We start from the raw sequence: 24,598 nt of genomic DNA on the forward strand, positions 1-24,598 counted from the left end.
AACCAAGTCCTCATTGTTCCCCCGGTAGAGCTGAGCGTGAAACATTTACAATGATTGAATTGAACCTCTTAGAGGTGGTGTTTGGGGGTGGGGGGGGGGGGTTGGATTTTTTGTCGATTGGCGGATCGCTTTCTGGGGTTAATAATCCCTTCCAAAAGAAAAAAAATAAATAAGCAAGCAGGCAGGCAGGCAATAGTAAAAAATAGTATTGGGACACTGCTGTGCACAATTGGCTGCCGTGTTTCACCCACAAAAATACACAGTCAATCCACTTCACAGTGTTTCCTGTAAAACGCTTTGAGAGGTCTGAAGGACATGATGAAGTGCTATATCAAATACAAGGATTATTATTATAGTTTTGCGTAGAGAGGGTTGATCCGAGATTCTCCACTTACCACTCGTTAAACCAAACTTGAGAATATTTTGTCGGATATATATATATTATATATATATAGAATATGTGGTTTGTAAACGTTTGATGCAAGTTAATCCTGAACGGCACTGTACCTTTCAGCACAAGGCAATGCTCAGATTAAAGAATCTCTTTGTCATATGTTTAGACATGCAGCATCCTTCAGTGCCACTTGGCTTCAGATGCTCCGAGCCTCTGTCTGCCAAGAAGACGAAGAACACACAAGGAACACACATTGCCAACCCAACTCATCCATTCAAAATTACACTCACGTCATGAATAGATGATAGGAATCAGTTTGTCCATTCCAATGATTCTGAATATTACACAATAGCACCTTGCACTTTAGTCGACTGGTTTACAGGTGTTTGGTGGATGAGATAAGACTTGCCAAGAGGGAAGTTTAACTAGTCCTAGGAGTGTTAGTTGACTCATCGCTCAATATATCTCAACAGTGTCATGTGCAACAAACAAAGCCGATGGGATGCTGGCGGGTATTGTCAATTGAGTTCAGATCCGACAAGTCTCTGCAGTGCTCTGGTCAGACTGCATTCAGTTGTGGTCTGGAGTATATGAATATATTCTGGAAATCACAACATAAATTGGAGTTCACTTGATAACTGCACGGCTGCAAATTGCGATGGGCAGAGCCGTGGCTGAGTGCTTTTGCCTCTCTGTAAGGGAGGAGCACGGAGGCCAAGAGCAGCCTCTCCATTGCTGCCCCAAACTGTACCCGCCAAGCCATTGGAAAAGCTGGCAACATATTGTTCTCTGTTTATATATTGCTGTACAATCCATACAGGGCGCACCCCGTCATATCAACTCAAACCACTTGAATGCAGCTTTTGGTACCCACTACTTTATACAATCAATTTTTTTTTGTTGGAGGTACCATTCTTCGAGCGAGACGTTAAACCGAGGTCCCTCCTGCCTGTTTTGGTGAAAATGTCAGTCGTGTGCTTCATGGCTGTCTGTGGGACACAGCCGTGCGCAATTGGCTGACGCGTTTCCCTACGAATACACGGTCTCTACACTTTATATTACATTGTGTGAAGTGCTTTGGGATGGCTTGGCAACGTGATAAAGCTTAACTACATCAAAATGCAAAGGATTAATATTATTTTATTCACAGAGTCTGGGTTTTATCCCCACTGGTAACTGATGTGGAATTCCTGGACCGTTTGTTTGCTTCCACTGTTGCAAAGCCACACACAATCCAGCTTGATAAAATCTGCTCTAATTAAGCCCAGCCTTACTCAGGCTTATCTCCACTGTTTGTTCCTGCTTCTTAAGAGAGCAGCCCCTCTCTCCCTGCCCATGTGCTCAATCTCAAAGCAAGTTGAAGTGTTTACTATCAATCAGTGGTGTTTTCACAGCAGATAAACTTTTGTTTAAACCACTCCAGTTTGAAGTAACAAATGGCTAAGAGAGTTAAAGCCTCAAATGTCAACCACCTTCTGCCTCGACCGCACTGTCGATCATAAGCAGAATGTAGCAATTACACAGCGAGAACACAGAGGCAATTTCATAAACTGGGAAAACAAGACTCAACTTCTTTCATAGGAATCTGGGGGCACGAAGAAGCCATTCAGCCTACGAGCACATTCTGCCAGTTTATTAGATGATGATTTTATTCCATTCGATCCAACGCCTTTCACGTCGGAAAAGGGAGACTCAAAGCGCTTCACACAGGATTCACTGTGAAGTGTAGTGACTTTGTAGGCGAACGCAGCAGCCAAATTACACACAGCAATATCCCACAAACCGCCACGAAGGGAGTGAGTGTCGTCCTGGATCGTGAGCTTAAAGTACGCAACATGAAGCTTGAAACAAAAAACTTTTGCCCCAGAAGCAAGAATGCCAAGTTATCCCAGCTGACGCCAGTCACTATTTAGCGCTCATTGCCGTCTTGAGGCACATTGCTTCACAATGATATAAATGGTTTGGAACACGCGAGCTAATCAAGCTGATCTGCTGCCCGCATACTCGCCTGCACTAAACTCCGTACCCCCATTTTCCGTACAGTTCTAGCCAGGCTCCACTGACTCCCAATCACCAAACAGATCAATTTCAAGATCCTCTCACTCTTTTTCAAATCCCTTCATGCCCAGGTACCTCCCTACCTCTCCAACCTGCATACCCCCCATCCCAATGCCTCCGCTCACATGGCTCCAGCCTTCTGCATGTCCCTCGTGCCCTCCGTTCCATCATTGGTGGCCCCACTTTCAGCCACTACACACAGAGCTCTGGAACACTCTGCCTCTATCCCTCCGTCTTGACCCATCCTTCCCCGTCAAGTCGCGCCTGAAGACCTTCCTGTTCGACCATGCCTACGGTCACCTCCCCACTGGCTCGGCGTCCTGCTCCACCACTGTCAAGCGCTCTGGGACGCTATCTTGTGTGAGGGGGTGCTGTGTAAATGCAAGCTGCTGCTGTTGTAATTGGAGCCTGTGTGTATGAGCCTCACTGTAGTCGTCATTCACATGGTTATTACAGCAATCCCAGCACATTGCTCAAACACAAAGGCATCGCTGTGTGGCAACTGTTGATAAAGTCCGCAGCATCCTCCTTGTGAGCTAAACAATGGTGTTCTTGTAGCTTTGAGGCACATTGCTTCGCAATCCTACTTACTGTGGAGGGGCGGGGGGGGGGGGGGGTTGGACTTTACCAAACGCTAATTGAATTGCGGGCTTTATGCTGTTGGATTGTAACTTACTGTTTCCGGAGTTGGGGGTGGGGGGGGGGTTTGGGGAGAAGAGTGGGGGGAGCCAAGCCGTGCAGTGGGACCCATGTTGAGATAGCGTAAACTTGCCTGCATTCTGTACTAATTATTTGCACGTGACACGGTCCATCTATTTGTTCCACAAAGTTAATTAACGTTTCCCAAATTGTGTTTCTCTGTATTGCTCTTGTGTCAAACATGTCATGTGACTCTTTATTTGAGGAAAGGGATTCAACCCCATGTTGAGACGTTGAGCTCACAGTCTTGGCTAACACTTCTGAGCAGTACTGAGGTGGTGAGGGGGGGGTGGTTTAAGGGGGAGAATTTTGGAGGTGTCAGCCTCAGTGTGTAGGTCAACTCAACTCGAGTCAAAAGGTGGTGGGTTCAAGCTCTGCATCAGGGCTTTGAGCAGGTAGTCTACGCTGACATTCCAGTCTAATATTGGGGAAGCCTTGCATTATCCTGTAATGCAAGGAGTCCTGTAGCTCAGTGGTTAGAGCACTCGCCTTGCAGGGGAGACACCTGGGCGAAACCTTGGACAAGTTTCGTTACTCCACACGCCTAATAATAATCCCTCTAAAACAAAACAATAATAAATTGATCATTTTCAATCCATGACTGTTTGTGGGACGTTGCTGTGCGCAATTGGCTGCCGCGTTCGCCCACAAATATACAGTCAATTCACTTTACAGTATATTCTGTGAATCGCTTTGAGACGTCTCGAAGACATGAAAAGCGCTATATCAAATGCAAGGATTGTATTATTATTATAATTATTATAATTATTATTATTGGAGGTGGGTCCTATAAGTGAGACTGCGACTGTATAGGGCCCTGGTGAGACCGCACCTAGAATATTGTGCGCAGTTTTGGTCTCCTTATTTAAGAAAGTCTGTACTCGCCTTGGAGGGGTTACAACGTAGATTCACTAGGATGGTACCTGGGATGAGGGGAATGAGTTCTGAGGATAGGTTGAGCAATTTAGAATATAGAAGAATGAGAGGTGATCTTATAGAAACCTATAAGATTATTAAGGGGCGCAACAGAATTGATAGTGGGAGACTTTTTCCCCTGGTTGGAGAAACTATAACCGGGGGTCACAGTCTTAACAGCTTTCGCACTGAGTTGAGGAAAAGCTTCTTCACTCAGAGGGTAGTGAATTTATGGAATTCTCTACCCCAAAGAGCTGCAGATGCTCAGTCCTTGAACGTATTGAAGACTGAGATTGATAGATTTCTTGTGGATAAAGGGATTAAGGAATATGGGGATAAGGCGGGAAGGTGGAGTTAGGATAGATCAGCCATGATCTTATCGAATGGCGGGCAGGAATGGCCTACTCCTGCTCCTAATTCTTATGTTCTTATGTTCTTATCTTCTAACAATGTAACATTCTCCTCTTTACCAACAATCCCCCAGATAAACTCTGTCAGTCACCTCATGGCTGTTTGTAGGACATTGATTGGTATTTGCAAATCGGCTGCTGAGATCACCTACAAGATTACACAGTCACTACACTTTAATTGTATCCTGTGAAGCACTTGGAGACATCCTCCTGGACACGAAAGGCACTGCATCAAATGCAAGGATTATTGTAATTATTATTAGTGGTGGGGGTTTAGGAATAGGCTGTTCACCATTCAGTTATTTAACCCCACATATTTTTACTTCACGGCAGGTGTATACATCCCATGGCCCCACGGTGATAATGCCAACCTGGTTCTGTTCCCGAGACTGGTTTGACAACGTCGGGAAGCTCGATGAAGGTGGTAAAGTGAGTGCATAATAATAATAATGCTGTGTGCAATTGAATGCCACGTTTCGCCCACAAAACATACAGTGAATTCACTTTACAGTATATTCTGTGAAGCGCTTTGAGACATCTAGAAGACGTGATGGGGCACTGTGTCAAATGCAAGGATTATTATTATTATATTGAAACATCAGAAAGGGCTGCACAGAGATTTTCTGTAAAGTGCAGTGATTGCCTACACATGTAGGCATCCAATTCTGCGCACAGCACTGCTCTGCAAACAGCAGTGAAGTGAGAGACCATGCTTTTTTTATCTGGGAGATGAATATCTCAGAATCTGCTACTGCCTTTTCCATTGATCCCAAACAAATCCAGAGCAGCAGAAAGTCTGGAATCTAATATGTTTTGGGTTTTTATCCCCCCTCCCCCCAAAAAAAATCAAGTCTAGAATGGTTAAAATGCAGAGTAAACATTATTCATTAAAAGTGCAAGGTGATGCTTTTGAAGGTCGAACTTTTAGTTGCCAGGAATTTTTTTTGAACATTTTATCATGAAGGAAGGAACTTTCTTTTTCAATTTTCTTTTAACGTTAGTTAAAATCGGTGAGTTAATCACTCTGCAGTCAGCACTGCGATAAATAGAAAGTCACATAATCAGCACCATGCCAGCAACAAAAAACACCTGGATATTCCAGAATGAGATACAGCATGTGTGGGAGAGCGAGAAAATGTTCCCAAAGCTTTCTGTTTGCCAGTTTCCCTTGCCAGAACAAAAGAGTTACTTCCACTGTTTCCTTCTTTGGAAAGCCTGGCTCAGTTGGTGGCACTCTAGCCTCCAAGTCAGAACTTAGTGTGCTCAAGCCTTCAAGACTTTGTACTCACATAATCCAGGCTGACACTCCAATGCAGTCTTGTGAGTAATAATAATAATCCTTACATTCGATACAGCGCCTTGGGACATCCTCCCGACGTGAAAGGCGCTATACAAATGTAATCTTGCTGTTATCACATCTTCGAGACGTTTCAAAGCGCTTCACAGAATATACTGTAAAGTATAATTTTTAGGCGAAATGCAGCAGCCAATTGTGTCCCACAAACAGTCGTGGATTGAGCGACCAAATTATTTTCATTTTGAAGGAATTATTACCCCCGGAAAAGCCACCACCAATCGACTAACAACCACATTCCTACTTACTGCTACATAAACAGGGGGGTGTGGAGTAAGGAAACTTGCCCAACATTTTGCCCTGCCCAGGAATCGAACCCAGGTGTCTTGCTTGCGAAGCACGTGCTCTAACCACTGAGCTAAAGGACTCCACAGAGCGTGCTGTACTGTTTGGAGGTGCCGTCCTTCACGAGACGTTAAATTGCAGTCCTGTCTACCTGTTCAGGTGGATGTTAAAGATCATGTATCACTTTTTGAAAAGAGAAGGGTGTTTCTCCCTAATCAAAGCCCTACAGAAATAAATCGGGACATTGTGGGGACATTGCTGTACATAAATTGGCTGCTACCTTCACCTTCAAAACACACAGTCACTTCACTTTACAGTAAAAGCTGTGAAATCTTTTGAGATGCCCTCCCAGCATGAAAGGAGATATACCAAATGTAAAGACTATATTATTTTTATCTATCCTAATCCCAATTCCTTGTCCTCTCACCATTCTTCTAATACTCTTCCTCCCTTCACTCACGTACCTAAATTTCTTTAAAATGTTCTTGATTAAATCTCTGGCCAGCCTTTCGGTGCATTAAGTGATTAATAACGAAAAATGTTTGGGGAGGAAATGTCTAATCCCCAGCTGGAAGAAGTTACCAGGAAGAGTGGTAAAGGCCGGGATCCAATTAACAAACAGCTTGATGCTGTGTAATAGAGGATGGTAGGGGGACATTCTGGAAAAATGGGTTTGTTGGGTGACACACATGGAGCCCCCTCACGATGCTCCCGTGGCATATTGGTTAGCGCTCTTGTCTCGCAAGCAAGAAGACCCGCGTTCAATTCCTGGGCGCAGCGAAACCTTACGTAAATTTCTTTACTCCACACCCTCTCGGTTTACTTAGCAGTAAGTAGGAACCCCGTTCTTAGCCGATTTGTGATCGCTTTCAGTGGGTAATAATCCCTGCCAAAAAAAATTGGTCACTGAACCTAAATGTTTGTGGGGACGCTGCTGTAAGCAATTGGCTGCCGTGTTTCCCCCGTAAAAATATACAGTCAATTCACTTTACAGTATATTGTGTGAAGCGCTTTGAGACGTCGCAACGACTTGATAAGGCGCTGTATCAACTGCAAGAATTATCACAGGTTATTATTATCCCACCTACACATGGAGATTTCCGTGTATTGGAATAGAATGCACACTATCTACCTGGAGGGACTAATCCTGTTTCTAATTGCTATACTCTAAGCTCAGACCTCACACCAATCTCCCTGAATTCAATTTCCACTTGACCCTTGACAACCTAGTTCAAGGTAATAATAATAATAGTCTCTGAGCAGAATGCACTGTCAGGATTATAAGGTGTCTGTGATACCAACACGCGGTTCTCTTCTTGCTGCGTTTCTCCAGGGCGTTCCTGAAGATTTGTTGTTCTTCTATGAAAATCTTCGGAAGGGAGGAAGTCTGCTCCGTCTCAATTGCTGTCTGCTGGTCTATCGTTACCACGCCGAGGCTGCTACGCTCTCCGTGCTAGAGTAAGACTGCCTGCCCTCTATCCCTAGTTTTATTTCTTCTCAATGCAACAGGGTCTATTTTCAACCTCAGGGGTGTGGGGAAAGTACAGGTAAATGGGACTGAAAGGATTGCTCTCAAAAGAGCCAGAACAGACACATACACAGCAGTCCAGGACAGACACAATGGGCAGAATGACCTTCTTCTGCGCCAAAATGTCAATGGTTCTAACCGAGATCCTCTTCTTTCTTTAGGAATGGTTAATTTTTATGAATTTCTTTATGAATCTTTATGAATTTCTTTATAAGCACTCCAGGACGCTACCCCATGTAAAACAACTATGAGGTGAATGCCCGATTTACCCTGACGATTGCTGGCTGGTCAGGATACCAGGAGAAACTTCCTTCCCTTATGGAATGTCAGGGCATTTAACGTCCTCCTGAATAGCCAGACGCCGTCTTGTTTTAACATCTCATCTGGAGGACATAGAATCATAGAATCATACAACACAAAAAGAGGCCATTCGGCCCATCGAGTCTGTGCGGCTCTTTAAAAAGAGCAATGCAATGTCCCACTCCCCAGCCCTTTCCCCATAACCTGCAAACCCGTTCTCCTCAAATAACCGTCCACCGCGTTTTTAAAAGTTATTATCGAATCGGCCTCGACCGCCCTTTCAGACAATGCGTTCCAGATTCGAACAACTCGCTGCGTGAAAAAATTTCTTCTCACCTCTCCCCTCTGCTTCTTTTAGAGACTATTTTGAATCTGTGACCTCAAGTCACCGACACCCACCAGTGGGAACAGTATTCCCTTTCTAACCTATCAAATCCCCTCATGATTTTGAAGACCTCTATTAGGTCCTCGTAACCTAATTTGATTTGGGAGCTCTTTCAAAGAGCCGTCACAGACACGATGGGCTGAATGGCCTCCTTCTGTGCCGTATAATTCTATGATTCTATGATTAGGGTGGGTATTCTGGAAGGATGAGATCAGATGGGCCAAAGGACGTCCTTGAACTGAGCTAACGTTGTGATCTCCTGACCTGTGAGATGAGAGTGTCACCGACTGAGCCAGGCTGACTTAAGAAAATGATGATTTCAAGCTGTCATCGTAAAAATAAATCATTCCTATTCATCATCGTGGTATCTGGGCAGAATCTCACAGTAAAAAAAGTTGCTGATGCAAAATCAGGCAGGCGACTGGCTCAAATATCCATCGCTATAACGACCAGGCCTTTGGGTTAGGCAATCTGGAAGTGAGTTAAGGTTTTAGCTGAGGTCACTGTGCCAGCAAACTGGATCAGTTTTTTTTCACTTCCCTCTTTGTCCATCACTTCATCAGCTCCCTTTCACTTTGCAAGTTTCACGTGTGTGAAGCCTACAAACTCCAAGCAACACAGGGGCTGGGGGTAGATTCTTCCCATTTGGGGTCAACCTTATAAGCCAAAGCCCTAATGAGTAGGGTAGTGAGTAAGGCGGAGTCCTGCAGCTCAGTGGTTAGAGCACTCGCCTCGCAAGTGAGAGACCTGGGTTCGATTCCTAGCAGAGCAAAACCTTGGGCAAGTTTCCTTACTTCACACGCCTGATAATAATCCCTCAAGGAAAAAGAATAATAATTTGGTTACTTCGATCCACGACTGCTTGTGGGACGCTGCTGTGTGCAATTGGCTGCCACATTTCGCCCATAAATATACAGTCAATTCACTTTACAGTATATTTTGTGAAGTGCTTTGAGACATCTAGAAGACGTGAAAATGGATGGTATTTGGCTCAGGGTAGCGAAAGCCAATGCTTGGGACCCCAGAATGCATTTTGAGGGCCAATTGGGGTTCAACCAGCTAAAACTACATGGCTTACCATTGAGAGCACTGTCTGCTAAGCTTCCCATTGCTTGTCCAGCTAGGACCACCCTACTTGCAGGGTTAACAGTTTTTAGTTAGCTATGAAAATTGCAGCAAAGTTGGCAATGACTCTCTGTTTTTTGGTACAAGATAAATAAAGTCTGCCCTGCGACTCAGCACATTTCAAATCAACTTGTGAGGCATAACATATTGCAATTTGTGCATTGATACCTTAACAACAGGGAACAGTGTGTTCAGGGAGAGACGATAAATTAAATCAGCCTAGAGATGTAGAAAATTAATAAAATACTAAGCTCCGATCTTAAATTTGAGACAATAGAAAGAAAACGAGATTGCAGGGGTCACCAGGGTTTTGAAATGTTTCATTTTGATGTTAAAATACATTTGTTATTTATACAGTATACACTTCAGAATCAAATAGAAATTGCACCTGGGGACTAGGCTATTTGATTAGTATTTAAGTGACCAGAATTTGGCAAATATCTAAATTATAACTCAATTTTCAAGGCAGTTTTTCTGTAAGCTTCTTTTCGAGATCTGCAGAAAAACGGCTTCGAAGTTCAGACTGAATTGAACATTTTGCCAAATTCTGGATATTCTGAAATGCTGATTTAATAGAGTCTTTGCAGACCCAGCTGGTCAAAAACAGGTCATTTGGCCCATCATGTCTACACTGGTAAGTTTCGCAACATGATTCACCTAGTCTCTAGTCTTACTCCCCTGCTGACTCCCTATACCCTGATGATTGCTGTGTATCTTTGTGGAGTATCTCATTCCCCTTTATAATAGAGTTGATGGACTCTGTTTTAACAATGGTTCTTGGCAGAGAATTCCAACTTCCAACCAAACATCTCCTTCAAGACATTTTTTCCAACTTACTCTCCAATTCTTGAAGTTACTCTTGATTACTAAATCACCAACCATTGGAGGCAATCTACTCAATTTTACCAGATTGTAACTCTTCCTAAACTTGAATCTCTCTGTCAGATCACCGCTTAAGCTTCTCAACTTTAGTAGAAAAAAAAGCCCCGACATTTTCTCATAGCTAAAACCTGACGTGCCTAGCAGCATTTTAGTTAATCCACGTTTTCTGTTGTTTTATAACATTTCTATAATGGGGTTCCCTTTAAGTTCATTAAGGGTGACTGCTAGTCCAACTGTAGCCCAACTTCTTGCTTCTGCATTCGATATAGATACAAAACCAATACTCCCATTTGCAGTGACGGTTACAATAATACAATAATCCAAGCATTTCGCCCATAACATATTCAGTCAATTCACTTTACAGTATATTCTGTGAAGCTCTTTGAGATGTCTCAAAGAAGTGATAAGGCCCTATATCAAGTGCAAGGATTATTATTATTTGCATTTGATATAGTGCCTTTTCGGGTCTTCGAGATGTCTCAAAGCTATTTTAAATTATTTATATCAAAGGTTGCAGCGATCAAGATATTCCTGATGTTTTTGAGTAGCTTTATTACTGTAATATTCATCTCTGTCAAATCTACATGAAATTCTGTGAAATCTCCAGAAATTTAGTGTAAATGTGTGTAAAGTGCCAACTCGGGCAAAATGCAGCGAGGTGTTTTATTCTCACTCGGAGCTTTGGGCCTGGAGAAGGCACGGTGAAGGTAATTGGCCTCATCACACGCTGAGTATTTGACGGATCGGCAGAACTGATTTATCTTGTTCTCAGATGCCACACAGGGTGTTAATTACTGTCAGTGTATTGCAACTCTGTGACATCCCTATGTAGCCATTAGCGTTAAACAAACAGAGCTCAAGATTAAGCGTGCACCAGCCTGTGAGGCACAAAACCTTTCCAAGCTTATTGTTTGAAGTATTTTTAACCTGCTTATCCTGTGCATCTGTGTATTGTTCCCCCCCCACATACACTACCCCCCACCCCGCCCATTACCTGCAGAAGGTGTCTTTGACCTGCTTCTATTGTCTGTCAGGGCTGATGGGAGCGAGGATGGAAATGGGAGTTTGTTTCTGTGTTCCTCTCCCCTGAGCCCCCTCATGGGCGGCACAAAGCCATAGAGGCTGGAAGGACCCATGTTTGAATCCTGCTCTATGCTGAGTGTCAGTCGCGACGGCAACTGGGTTACAATTGGCAACAGCGCACCTTGGGCTAGAGAGAGGGCAAATAAGCCTGATCCTGATCGCTGTCAAGAGCCCTTGTTGGAAGGCAGTTTACTCGCTAGCCTCACAAGCGAAGGACCCAGGTTTGATTCCCAAGTTGGGCAAAACCTTACTTCACACATCTCTGTTTACCTAGCAGTAAGTTGGAACCCGGTTGTTAGTTGATTGATTGGTGGATTGCTTTCCGGGGGTAATAATCCCTCCACCCAAAAATGTGGTAACTCGATCCACAATTGTTTGTGGGACACTACTTCCATGTTTCGCCCACCAAGACACAAATATTTTACATTATATTCTGTGAAGCGCTTTGAGACCTCTCAACAATGTGATAAGGCTCCATATCAAAAGGATTATGATTAGTATTAAGGTGCTCATGCGTGGAGACGGGTGAGGGTAGGATGCCCAGTCGGTATCTGACTGAGTCAGAAGGCTGTGGGTTTAAGCCCCATGTCAGGACTTTGAACTCACAATCTCGGCTGACCCTCCAATACAGTGTTGGGGGCGCTCTGCATTGTTGGAAGTGCTGACCTTCGGATGAGACATTTAAGCGAGGTCCTGTTTGCCTGTTCAGATCCAGTGACACAATGCAGGAGGACATTTCAAAGCTCTCCAGAGGATTTTGCTCTAAGGTGTGGTAACTCAGAAATGAAAGGCCTTGATTTACGTACAGAGAGATGACAGGTTTGGCCGTCCAGATCCACATCCCATGCGTCTCAGGCACCTCCTGACAACTTGAAATAATCCTCAGGTTACGTTGAATTATGATGGAACTATACGTAGGCTTTAGTGCCGCGATTAAATAAGGATATATTACATTTGAGCAACAAGCTGGCCCAATTTGTAGAAGACAAACATTTCCAAATAGTTTGGTCCTCCTCAAGAGGACCCTCTGCGAGTGGGAGGAAGAATCTCTTAAGTCCATAAAATGGTACAAAGTATTTTCCTTCATGTTATGGGTGGAAAATATGACGTTACATAACAGATTTGCCGGATTTCGTATGCGTTATTGAATTGTTACAAAACAGCACATTTTTTCATTTATACCTAAAGATTAGCCACGGGGTTTTGAATTACCTGACGAAGCAGTGATGAAAAGCGAGAGCTGGGAAGCAATGCAGCTCAAATAGGGTGGGTGAGGCTTGAGCAGGAGAGACCTCAGACTGCAGAGCTCTGGGTTACGTGAGGCTCCTGTAGAGTGAAGCTGGGAAGACCGGCGAGGCAGGGATTGGGAATATCTATCCTGGACAAGGCAGAAAGCATGGCAAAAATTTCACCAGCCGTGTGTGAGTGTATGTGTGTGTATAAGTGTGTGTGAGAGGGCGTGTATGTGAGGGTGCGTGTGAGGGTGTGTGTTTGAGGATGTGTGTGTATGAGGGCATGTGTGTGAGAGGGTGTGAAGCTCATAGATGAGGCTTGATAGAACCGGGTGAAGGTAACATGGAGCCTACAACACGGAACATGAGGCGGAGAGCGATTTGTTAGGTTAGTGTATTAATGGCCTGGTAATTGGACTTGAGGTACAGATCAGCCATATAATGGGAGAACAGGCTCGAGGGGCTGAATGGTCACCTCCTGTTTCTATGAACGTCACTTCAAACCATTATTAATGAACTCCGTTGCACAATATCCTTGAAACCCAGTTTGGTAATGATTAGTTACCTCTTTCAGTTGCCTTTTACTTTCCTATTTTGATAAATCAAAGCTTTCACCAAACATCTTGACATCCAATAAGTCTTTTCCCATCAAAGCCCAAATTAATTATTGTTTGCTGCCACCAGACGAGGATTACTGAAACCTTCTGTTTAGTGTGTTTGAAAACAAAACATTTGATCTCAGCCTTTTCTTTGTCAACGACTTAAGAATAAAACACTTCATGTATGAAAGGCATTTAAGAAGATTGTAATAGTCCAGCTCTGTTGTACCTCAAATGCACTCGTCTGTGAAGGGAAGCCTGAGAGTGAGCTATTGTTCAGCCGCAAGTCACCAGTTTACATCATCGATGCAGACGGAGCAGGCAGGGATTATGATATTCAACCTGGCTCAGTCGGGATGCACACTCGCCTCTGAATCAGAAGGTCATGGGTTCAAGTCCCACAGTCTAGGCCGACACTCCACTGCAGTGTTGGGGGGAATCACTGCATTGCAGGAGGTGCTGTCCTTTGGGACAATTCTAAATTCTAAAACTTAGTCTCAACTTTGAACCTTGAAAAAAGCAGCTTCAGAATGAAGGCATTCCTTAAGAATTTGGCTCAAGATTCTAAATCGCTAAGCAAAAGAAATCTGAGGCAGCTCCGCAGTGCAATTTCTGATCCTCTTTGTTAACAACTCAGAAAAACCGCTTCCAAATCAAGAATGAATTTAAATATTTCTCCGCAATTCTGCGCAACAAATCAAATCCTTACATTTGATACAGCGCCTTTCACGTCAGGAGGACATCTCAAAGCGCCACGCATGGTTACCTGTAAAGTGTAGTGACTGTGCATTTTGTAGACAAATGTGGCCGCCAATTTGCACACAGGGACGTACCACAAATAGCCGGGGTAGGGTGGGGGGAATTGTTGGCTGAGTTGCTGAGGAAAAACTCCCTTTTCTTTTCAAATAGTGCCATGACATCTTGAACGTCCACCTGAACGGGCCGTCTTAAATTTAAGACTAAATGATCCCAGGTGAAATCTAAGGCCTTTATTCTGAGTTCATTCTGGGTTCCTGAGAATCATACAAGACTCCAGTTCATTCAGGAGTAAGTAATGAACAAAAGGCTGAGGAGGACTGCAGGTCCCTTTACAATTCATTTGGAGTCGAGTCATTTTGTTTTCAATTTGAAAAGAAACGAGGAGATGTCTGAAACCAGATTTTTTATTGGGAAAAAACACAAGAGAAAGCGACAGACTTGGTTTTATTCCAGAGCAGCAGGAATGGGTGCTGCGAGGGGAAGGTTTCAAGGGTTCTGTGTGATGTAGAGAACAGGAAGTTTACTCAGAGCTGCCAGATTTCACATTGCTTTCCTTTCAACCTCTGCCTTCTGCACAGAAGGGCCAATCATTCATTGCTCTAAAAACAAGCCAAGGATTTTTGTGTTTCTTTCCACCTCCGTGCCCAGTTTAACTGTAATACTTTCTTTTAAAAATAATAGTGTCAGGAGAACAGTCTCCACACCTCTTAACCCTCTGCTTACGTCCATCTCTGTAGCATCTGTGTGGAATGGGGAGACTCGAGGGTTGGTATTACAGAGGGATAAGATCAGTTGGTTGGGGCCGAAGGGCCTCCCTCACTTGTATCTCTTTAGTTCATCAACCAAGGGTTTGACACACACGGAAACCAATTACCATGCGTAAGGCTATCCAAACCAGACTGAGCACATACATGTGCCATCTACACATGGAACTTTCCCTATGCCCGACCTGGAATGTGCGCTCTCTCTCCCTGGCGGGACGCAGGGAGAGAGAGCGCACATTCCAGGTCGACCCCTAATTCTGGAGAGTATTAGGCACAGATTGGCCAAATCCAAGTCCTCTGGATTTTGTCAGTAATATTATGGTCCTCACGGAAACCTGGATCACCTCAGGTGACACCTTGCCCTCACTGAGGCCACACCATCCGGCTATACCTACCACCAAGACCCACGCTCCAACCACCGTGGCGGTGGTGTGGCCCTCATCTCCAGGGCGTCATTTGCCCAATCCCCCTACTCCACTGGCTCATTCCCCTCTTTTAAACACCTTAGTCTCTGCCATCCTTCCCATCTCTCACTAAAAATTCTCCTAATTTACCGCCTCCCAAAATCCTCCCCCACCTTCATCTCCATCCTTCTAGCTTCCCTCTGCCTCTGCTCCAACCATCTCATCATCCTAGGCGACTTCAACCTCCACTTCACCCCCTCCTGCTCTATCTCCTCAGACTTCTCCTTTCTCCTCTCCACTCTCAACCTCTCCCTCCATATCTACTCTGCTACCCATGTTCACGGCCACCCGCTCAACCTGGTGATCACCCGGGGCCTCAGCATCTCGGATGTCACCATCACTGACCAGGCCATCTCTGACCACCATTTCATCTCCCTCAACTCCCATATCCTCCTAGGTGCCTCCAAACCTAAGACCGAGGCCCTCCTGATTGGCTCTCGCCAGCACCTCCGCACTTCAGGCGCTGGCAGCATCAGCCTCCACAGCTGCTCACTCAATCTCACTTAGCCAGTCAGGAACCTGGGTATCTTGTTTAATAATAATAATAATACTTGCGTTTGATATAGCGCTTTTCACGTCGGGAGGACGTCCCAAAGCGCTTCACAGAACACACTGTAAAGTGAATTGTCTGTATATTTGTGGGCGGCCAATTGCACACAGCAATGTCCCACAAACAATCGTAGATTGAAAATGACCAATTTATTATTGTTTTTGGTTTTGGAGGGATTATTATTAGGCTCTGTGAGTAAGGAAACTTGCCCAAGGTTTCGCCTTCTGCCTGGAATTGAACTCAGGTCTCTCACTTGCAAAGCGAGTGCTCTAACCACTGAGCTACAGGACTGTCCTGAACTGTCCTTTCTCCCCCACATCCACACCATGACCGGCACTGCCTACCACCACCTCCGCAACATTGCCAGACTCCGCCACTGCCTCACCCCTCAGGCTGCCCAAACCCTCACCCCCGCATTTATCACATGAAGGCTCGATTATGGGAACTCCCTCCTCATCAACTCTTCCCTTCACAAGCTGCAGATCATCCAAAACTCTGCAGCTCGTGTACTCTCGCGCACCAGGCTCCGTGACCCCATCACTCCCACCCTCGCCCGACTCCACTGGCTCCCCATCCCTCAGAGGATCGAGTTCAAGATCCTCGTCCTCACTTTCAAGGCTATCCATGGCCTTGCCCCCTCCTACCTCTCTGACCTGCTGACTCCTTACCAACCTGCCCGCTCCCTCCGTTCATCAGGCTCTGGCCTGCTCCATGTCTCCCGCCCGACCCACCCTACCATCGGTGGCCAGACTTTCAGGCTCTCTGCCCCCACAATCTGGAACTCCATCCCTTCGCCTCGCTTCCTCCCTTGCCTCCATCAAGGCCGGTCCCAAAACCCTTCTCTTTGATCGTGCCTTCAGTCGCCCTCCCTTCTCTCTGCCTTCCCTCACCCCTACACCACCCCTCCCCCATGCTCGGGACCTGACCCCAAAGTCTTGGGATGTCCTCCCGACGTGAAAGGCATTCCATAAATGTAATTTTGTTGTTGTTGTTGTTGCTTGTCCAGCTAGGACCACCCTAAACCCGCTAGGTCTATGGCTTGCAGGATTTACGAATCAATTGTGAAACGAATCAATGCCCTGGAGCCCTCACTCCCATCAGCCTTAGGACAAGAGAGTTTCAAGTGCCCGATTCTACCCCCGCAGCGGGTGTGAATCAAAACAACTTTATTCCTGTAGCTCAGTGGTTAGAGCACTCGCCTCGCAAGCGAGAGACCTGGATCCGATTCCTGGCAGCGCAAAACATTGGGCAAGTTTCCTTACTCCACTCGCCTCTGTTTAGCCAGCAGTAAGTAGGAACCCGGTTCTTAGTCGAATGACAGATCGCTTTCCTGAGGATAATAATCCCTTCAAAAAAAATAATAAATTGTCACTCAATCCACGACTGTGAGGGACACTGCTGTGTGCAATTGGCTGCCAAATTTTACACACAAAATGTACAGTCAATTCACTTTATAGTATAATCTGGAAGAGCTTTGAGACGTCTCAAAGACATGATAAGGCGCTCCATCAAATGCAAAGATTATTATTATTATTTACTGTTATCGAAGAGCTGATGACATGACCAACTCTTTTGGGATTCCATGTTCTGTACGTAAGCTCAACTGATTATGCACAGAACAGCAAATTCGGTTGTTTCATTACATCCCCAGAACAATGCATTGGATATAAACACGGCTTCACTTTTCACATCACTGGGTGTAAGCAGCTCCACTCCCATATATATAAACACAGCGTTAGAATAGCTCACAGAAACTAATCCACAACTAGCCCTGAGCTTGAGAACACTGGTGGTTTAGAGTTAAATTAAGTAACTTTTAGTCTGTATGTTGCTCCATTGCTCAAAAACTTTGGCAGTCAGTGGGTTAGCAATTTATTCTGCTTTTTTTCTTGTCAAGAGCGAAACCAGTTTCCAGTAGTTTTAGGCTCATTAGAATAATAATATTCTATGCATTTGATATCGAGCCTTTCACATCAGCAGGATGTCTCAAAGCCTTCACCAGAAATCGTTGTGAAGTGTAGTGACTGTGTATTTTGGAGACAAACACAGATAGCGTCACAAGTAGCCAAAGACCTTTGCGGTTCATGAACGCAAGCGCTCTATTGCACGTGAGAGTAAACAGGAAGCCCTTTCGCTTCACCTCCAGAGGGGAGCTGGCTTCACCTTTTTTGCTAGGAATGAAAATTGTTCTTCATTAACAAAAGAAGGAAAAGTTCATGGCGACAAACACATCTGGATCTGGCTTCGTTTCTTGCCTGCTTTGAGTCAAAATGGGAATTTATGAAATTGACCAGAAATTGACCGGTTGAGTATCTGGAACTAATCAGCTTCACCTGCAAAGCCTTATGGCTGCTGCCTCAGGACATCCGTACTCAGGAAACCTCTGATTGCTGCCAATTACCTTCCTGCAGATAGACCGGAGCAATAGGGCTCATTAGCACGAGAGGGCTCGTGCTTTCTGCTCGTATAATTAAAGACAGTTTGAAATTCTGACGAGTGAACTTGTTAACCTGAAACACTAACTGAACAGCCTTTCAGCCTGGCTTGTTGGTAGGGCTCTCGCCTGAGTCGGAAGGTTGTGGGTTCAAACCCTACTTCGGGTTTTGGAATCACGTACAGTCGAGGCTGCCACTTCAGTGCAGTGCTGAGGGTGTGCTGCACAGTTGTAAGAACCATCCTTTGGATGAGACGTTAAATCGAGGTCCTGCGTGTCTTTTGTCAGTTGAGGTGAATGTTGAAAGATCCCATGGCTCTATTCGAAAAGTTCTTCAAAACTATTCAAAAAGAGAAGGTTATTTCCCCCAGTGCCCTGGCCAACACTCCCCCAAATAAAATTATTATTCACTTCATGTCTGTTTGTGGGACATTTCTGTGCACAAGTTGGCTGCCGCGATGCCCACAAAAAGCACAGTTTTTATATCGGTTTCCTCTCTTTAATGATTCACTGACCAGTTTGCCCACAAAAAAACACTTTGCACATATCCTGTGTAGTGCTTTGAGACATCCTCCCAATGTGAAAGGCACTAAATATCAAATGTAAAGTTGATTATTAAAAAAGCGCTTCACAAAATGTATTGTATAGTATTGACTGTGTATTTTCTGGGTGAAACCCGGCAGCCAATTCAGCACAGCAGTGTCCCACAAATAGTCGTGGATTCAGTGACCGCATTTTTTTTTAAAAAGGGATTATTACCCCCGGAAAGTGAGCTGCTACTCGATTAACAACCGGGCTCCTACTTACTGCTAGGTAAACATAGGTGTGTGGAGTAAGGAAACTTGCCTAAGGATTAGCCCTGCCCAGGAATCGAACCCGGGTCGTCTAGCTTGTGAGGCGAGTGCTCTAACCAATACGCTACAGAATATAAGACAATCAGTAAAGGAATTATAGGGGTTAATTCAAAAAATAATAGTCGTAGGTAGTATTTGGTATTTGAACAAGTGAATGAACAAGTGAATGAACAAGTGAATGAACAAGTGAACACTTTGAACAAGTGAATGAAAATCAAAAGATTATTGATCAAACCATTGTTGAAGAACTTGTCAATTGTTTTACAAGTGAATTACATCCTCACATCAAAAAGAGGAATATTGTTGAAGTGTTTGGTTTAGAGACAGCGCAGTGGGATTAAACTAGGTCATTCATGTGGCAAAAAGTCCAGGGCAGATGTGATGGGCTGAGTGGGTTGTTGCTGTATTGTCTCATTCTAAGATTCTGAGTTCTGTTGCTGAGTCTGTTATTCCAGTTGGTATTTGAGCAATGATTCCCATAAAGATTTCACAACATCTACTGTGTGATACCTGGAAACCTTCAACAGCTGCCTTTTTGTGCAGAAACACTCATAGGAAGTTCATAACCACAGAAAGAGCTATTTACTTCCCATGTTTCATTAACTTTCAGTCTTGCAAGGCAACGTCTTGGAGGAGACCTCATAGAGACATATAAAATTTTGAATGGGATTGAAAAAGTAAACCTAGAACAATACTTTCACATGCACCAGTAGAACAAGAGGACGTAGGTTTAGAGTTGCAAAGCGCAAGTTCAGGACAGACACCAGAAAGTGTTTCTTTACCCAGAGGGTAATTAACAACTGAACCAGATTACCAGGAAGGCGGGGGGTTGGGGGGGGCTTGAGGTGAAGTCACTGGGACTCATTCAGCGAGAGAACCTGGGTTTGATTGCCGGCAGGGCGAAATGTTGGGCAAGTTTCCTTACTCCACACGCCTCTGTTTACCTGGCAGTAGGTAGGAACCCGGTTGTTAGTCAATAGGCGGATCGCATTTCCAGGGGTAATAATAACTTTTAAAAAATTATAATAATGATTTAGTCACTCAATCCATGACTGTTTGTGGGACGCTGCAATTGGCTGATGCATTTCGCCCACAAAACATACAGTCACTACACTTTACAGTATATTCTGTGAAGCGCTTTGAGACGTCTAGAAGACATGATAAGGCGCTATGTAAAATGCAAGGATTATTATTATTATTATTTACAAAACAGCTTAGTCCTGTGAAGGGAGACTGGTAAAGTGGCTATTCCAGGATGAGATCAAATGGGCCAAAGGACCTTCTTTGTCCAAATCAATCTCGTGATTTTGTGAATTCTTATAGAACTGGATAGCAGACACCTCCTCAATAAAAAAGAGAATTAGATGTTAATTGATAGCAAAAACTTCACTCATTGTTCGTGGACAATGTGCTTGACGTGGACAGATAGAAATGACGGTCCAGAGTCAGGCTATTTGGCTCAATGAGTCTAACGCGAGGGCCTGTTACTCCACTGGAGCGATATCCTCTATTCGCAATCTCCTGCCTTTTCTCCGAATCCTTTTACAATGTTTCTCTTCAAGGATTTTTCTAACTGACGTTTAATTGTTATACCTTTCGATTTTAAGAGCCATTTCCACATTCAAATAAGACAAACAAAGTCTCCTAACCCCCTCTTTAACTCTTCCAGTTCTGGGCTTGAGCTAATTAATGTGCCCTTCTTAACCAGTAGGATAATCGTTCATTATTTTATCCTCCTAAAATCCTTCTAGAGTTTTGAAGATCATTATTCGATCCCCTCGGAACCTTTTCTGACCTGGTGAAAAACACTCTAGTTTATCAGGACGCGTTAACTTCGAAAGACTGCAGATGACAAGGTCCTTCGAGACCTGGTCTGTTTCAGAGAACACAGAATAAATAAATGGGTCAACTTGGTTCAATCTGTGGTCCCACCTCTGGGTCAGAAGGTTGAGCTCACAGTCTAGGGTCTAGGCTGACACTCACGGGAACACTACATTATCACATGCGCTAAGATAAGACGTTAAACTGAAATCCCCATCTGCCTTTTCATGTGGATGTTGCACTTATTTAAGAAGAGTGGAGAGAGTCTCCTCGGTGTTCCTGACCGATAATCCTCCATTGGAATTGGCTGTTCACTTTATGGCTGTTTGTGGGACATGGCTGTGCGCAAATTGGCTGCCTTGTTCACTTACAAAATAAACAGTCTTTACGCTTAACGACAATCACAGCGGAAGTCGCTTTAACCAGACGCCGGTTAACCCCGGACACCGGGTAAATCGGACAAAAAGCCCGGCACCGATGCCTGAAAGGGCGGTGGAGGCCGATTCAATAACTACTTTTAAAAACGCGGTGGACGGGTATTTGAGGAGGACGGGTTTGCAGGTTATTGGGAAAGGGCCGGGGAGTGGGATTGGTCTATTTAAAGAGCCAGAACAGACTCGATGGGCTGAATGGCCTCTTTTTGTGCTCTATGATTCTATGATTTATATTCTCAGCTGTTTTAAATATGCCGGTTAATCCGGACAAAATACCACGCTGGTCGCCACTGAGTCCACTCACTCGCCACAATGGGAGGGAGGAGTAAAATTGCGACTGATTGACAGCGGACTCCAGCCACTCACAAGTGGCTCCAGGCTGAACAGCAGTGAGGGGGCAGAGAAACAAGGGAGGAAATGGGAGGAGTCAATTTGATTGACAGCTGAGCAGTTGGTGAATGGTAGAGCCTATCCATTCACAAGCGTCTTCCGGCTGTCAATCATCTCGGAGCCACCGCCAATTGGTCCCCTTCTCGTCCATTGGGAATGGAAGGGAGGAGGCGCCACTGCCGGTCCTCAACTGGCCGGGAAGAGGTAAGGGAACTTTGGATAACCTCGGACGCCGCTTAAGACAGACAGACAAAGTCCTGTAGCTCAGTGGTTAGAGCACTCGCCTCACAAGTGAGAGACTTGGGTTCAATTCCCGGCCAGGGCAAAATGTTGGGCAAGTTTCCTTACTCCCCATGACCATGTTTATCCAGCAGTAAATAGGAACCTGGTTGTTAATCAATTGGTTTTTCCAGGGATAATAATCCTTAAAAAAACAATAATAATTTGGTCACTCAATTGGCTGCTGCGTTTCGCCCACAAATATACAGTCAATTCATTTTACAGTATATGTGAAGCGCTTTGAGTCGTCTCGAAGACATGATAAGGTGCTATATCAAATGCAAGGATTATATTATTAAACAGCCACCGCTGATGTGTCCGGCTTAACCAGCTCCCCTTGTAATTATGAAAAAAACAGGGATTTCTTGCAAAGGCAAACTACACGGTTTCAGCTGGTTACACTCCAGCAGTGTCCACCGCACCCTCTGTAGTCCCCTAAGCCTTGGCTCTTGCCAACCGGCGTCAAAATTCTCTCCAGAATTCGGGCAGCAGAATTAATTGTTTTTATTTTTAAAAAGTAATAATAATAATTTGGTCACTTAATCCACAACTGTTTGTGGGACACTGCAGTGTGCAATTGCTGCCGCGTTTCACCCACAATATATACAATTTAATTTACTTTATACTATATTCTGTGAAGCGCTTTGAATTGTCTCTAAGACGTGATAAGGTGCTCAATATCAAATGCGAGGATTATTATTATTATTATTGCTGTAATTACTGTGTGATTATTACAGACAGAGACTGACCTAGTCCTGCTTCACCCTCCAGGGAGACCATTTGGAATGAGCGCCTCCGTTTCCTGGAGGAGCGAGTCCTGAATAACTGGACCTCGTTTACAATCTGGAACGCGGGGAAACAAGGCAGGAAGCTGTACAGATACTTGTCAGCCACCAATCAACAAAAGGTGAGTCAGGGCAACACTGTGGCTGCCTAGAGATTAATATCACTCATGAACAAAGTGACCTGGATCAGCAGTGGAAAAGGCTCCTAACTTCAGGCTCTCTGGGTGGTGGCGATTTCAATTCCGATCATTTCCTGACTCACAAATCCAGCTATCTCCATTCATGATCAAAATCCATCCCAATTTTTCACTTGAAAAACCAAGGATTATATTTATTATTATCAATAATAATAATAATAACCACACTTGCTGCCTGCAACATTTTCCTGGTGCAATGTGGCGCATGTTGAGGACCCTCAAAGGTAACGTATTATTCACTCCACCTTCTGAAAGTGAGACCCTGACCCCTAGTTGTAGACCTGAATTATACTGAATTGGGTCGCAGTGTCCAGGTTGTTTCAGAGTAATAATGTGATAATGTAATAATGTGATACCTTGACTCAGTAGTAACGCTCTCGCCTCAGAGTCAGGAGGTTGTGGGTTCAAACCCCACATCAGGACATGGAATCACATGGTCTAAACTGACGTTCCAGTGCAGTGCTGGGGGGGTGCTGCATTGTCGGAGATGCTGTCCTTCAGATGAGACATTAAACCATATTAAAAAGGGAGTTTCTCTCTCCCAGTATCCTGGCCAACAAAAGCCCCAAATAAGGCCCCAAAGGTCACTCGTTCCATGGCTGTTTGTGGGACATTGCTGTGCTGCCACATTTCGCACACAAAATACACAGTCATTCCACTTTGCAGTATATCCTGTGAAGCATTTTAACACATCTTGATGACATGATAAGGCACTATTATTAAATGCAAGGATTATTATTATAATAGTAATAATACTTTGATTTGGTACAGCGCCTTTCACAACGACAGCATGTTTCAAAGCCCTTCACAGGTTACACTCAGTGAATGTGGCTGCGTCCTTTGATGGTCACTTTTGCAGTGTAATCATGTCCTCTGCAATCTGTCCTCAGACCCCAGATATCCAAGGATTCATTTGAGGGTGAAAGTAACTTTTTTTTCTCGAAAGGCATTTTCCGCTCTTTGGAAATGGATCCCAAAGGGCAGTGTTCCGGGCAGTGTGGCTGCCTTTGGGGCGCACTTTCAAAGAGCCCAGACTCGCATCAAAATCACAAAGCACCTTCCAGCGAATCTGACCATCAGTCATCTCTCCTGCAGCCAGTCTTGGGCTTGGGCTGCACTAGGCAGTAATAATATTAACAATAATCCTTGCATTTGATATAGCGCCTTGTCACATCGTGGAGACAACAACAACAAGATTTCATTTATAGAGCGCCTTTCACGTCGGGAGGACGTCTCAAGGCGCTGGACAGTTGGGTCAGGACCCGAGCAGGGGGGAAATGGTCAGGGTGAGGGGAGGGAAGGGAGGGAGCGAGGAAGGGGTAGAGAGTCGAGAGGGGAGCTGAAGGCACGGTCGAAGCAAAAGGTCTTGAGACCGGCCTTGAAGGAGGAAAGGGAGGAAGCGGCGAAGGCACTGGGGGATGGAGTTCCAGAGCCTCGGGGCTGAGAGGCTGAAGGCCCGGCCACCGATGGTAGGGCGGTTGGGGCGGGGGATGTGGAGCAGACCGGAGCCAGAGGAACGGAGGGTACGGGCAGGTAGGTAGGGGGATAGTAGGTCGGAGAGGTAGGAGGGAGCAAGGCCGTGAATGGCCTTGTAGGTGAGGATGAGGATCTTGAATTC

At 44.8% G+C, this 24,598-nt stretch overlaps 1 protein-coding gene across 2 annotated transcripts in view; it reads left to right on the top strand.

Moving 5' to 3' along the window:
- Window positions 1-24,598, top strand: part of b3gntl1 (UDP-GlcNAc:betaGal beta-1,3-N-acetylglucosaminyltransferase-like 1) — an 87,003-nt gene that overhangs the window by 51,125 nt on the left and 11,280 nt on the right. For both annotated transcript variants that reach the window (XM_042342529.1, XM_042342528.1), the window contains exons 8-10: window positions 4,810-4,905; window positions 7,449-7,573; window positions 22,770-22,905. In XM_042342529.1, the coding sequence (XP_042198463.1) occupies window positions 4,810-4,905; window positions 7,449-7,573; window positions 22,770-22,905 (357 nt within the window). The remainder of the gene's footprint in view (window positions 1-4,809; window positions 4,906-7,448; window positions 7,574-22,769; window positions 22,906-24,598) is intronic.

This window comes from Callorhinchus milii, unplaced genomic scaffold (assembly GCF_018977255.1).
Source record: "Callorhinchus milii isolate IMCB2004 unplaced genomic scaffold, IMCB_Cmil_1.0 Scaffold20, whole genome shotgun sequence".
NCBI lineage: Eukaryota > Metazoa > Chordata > Chondrichthyes > Chimaeriformes > Callorhinchidae > Callorhinchus > Callorhinchus milii.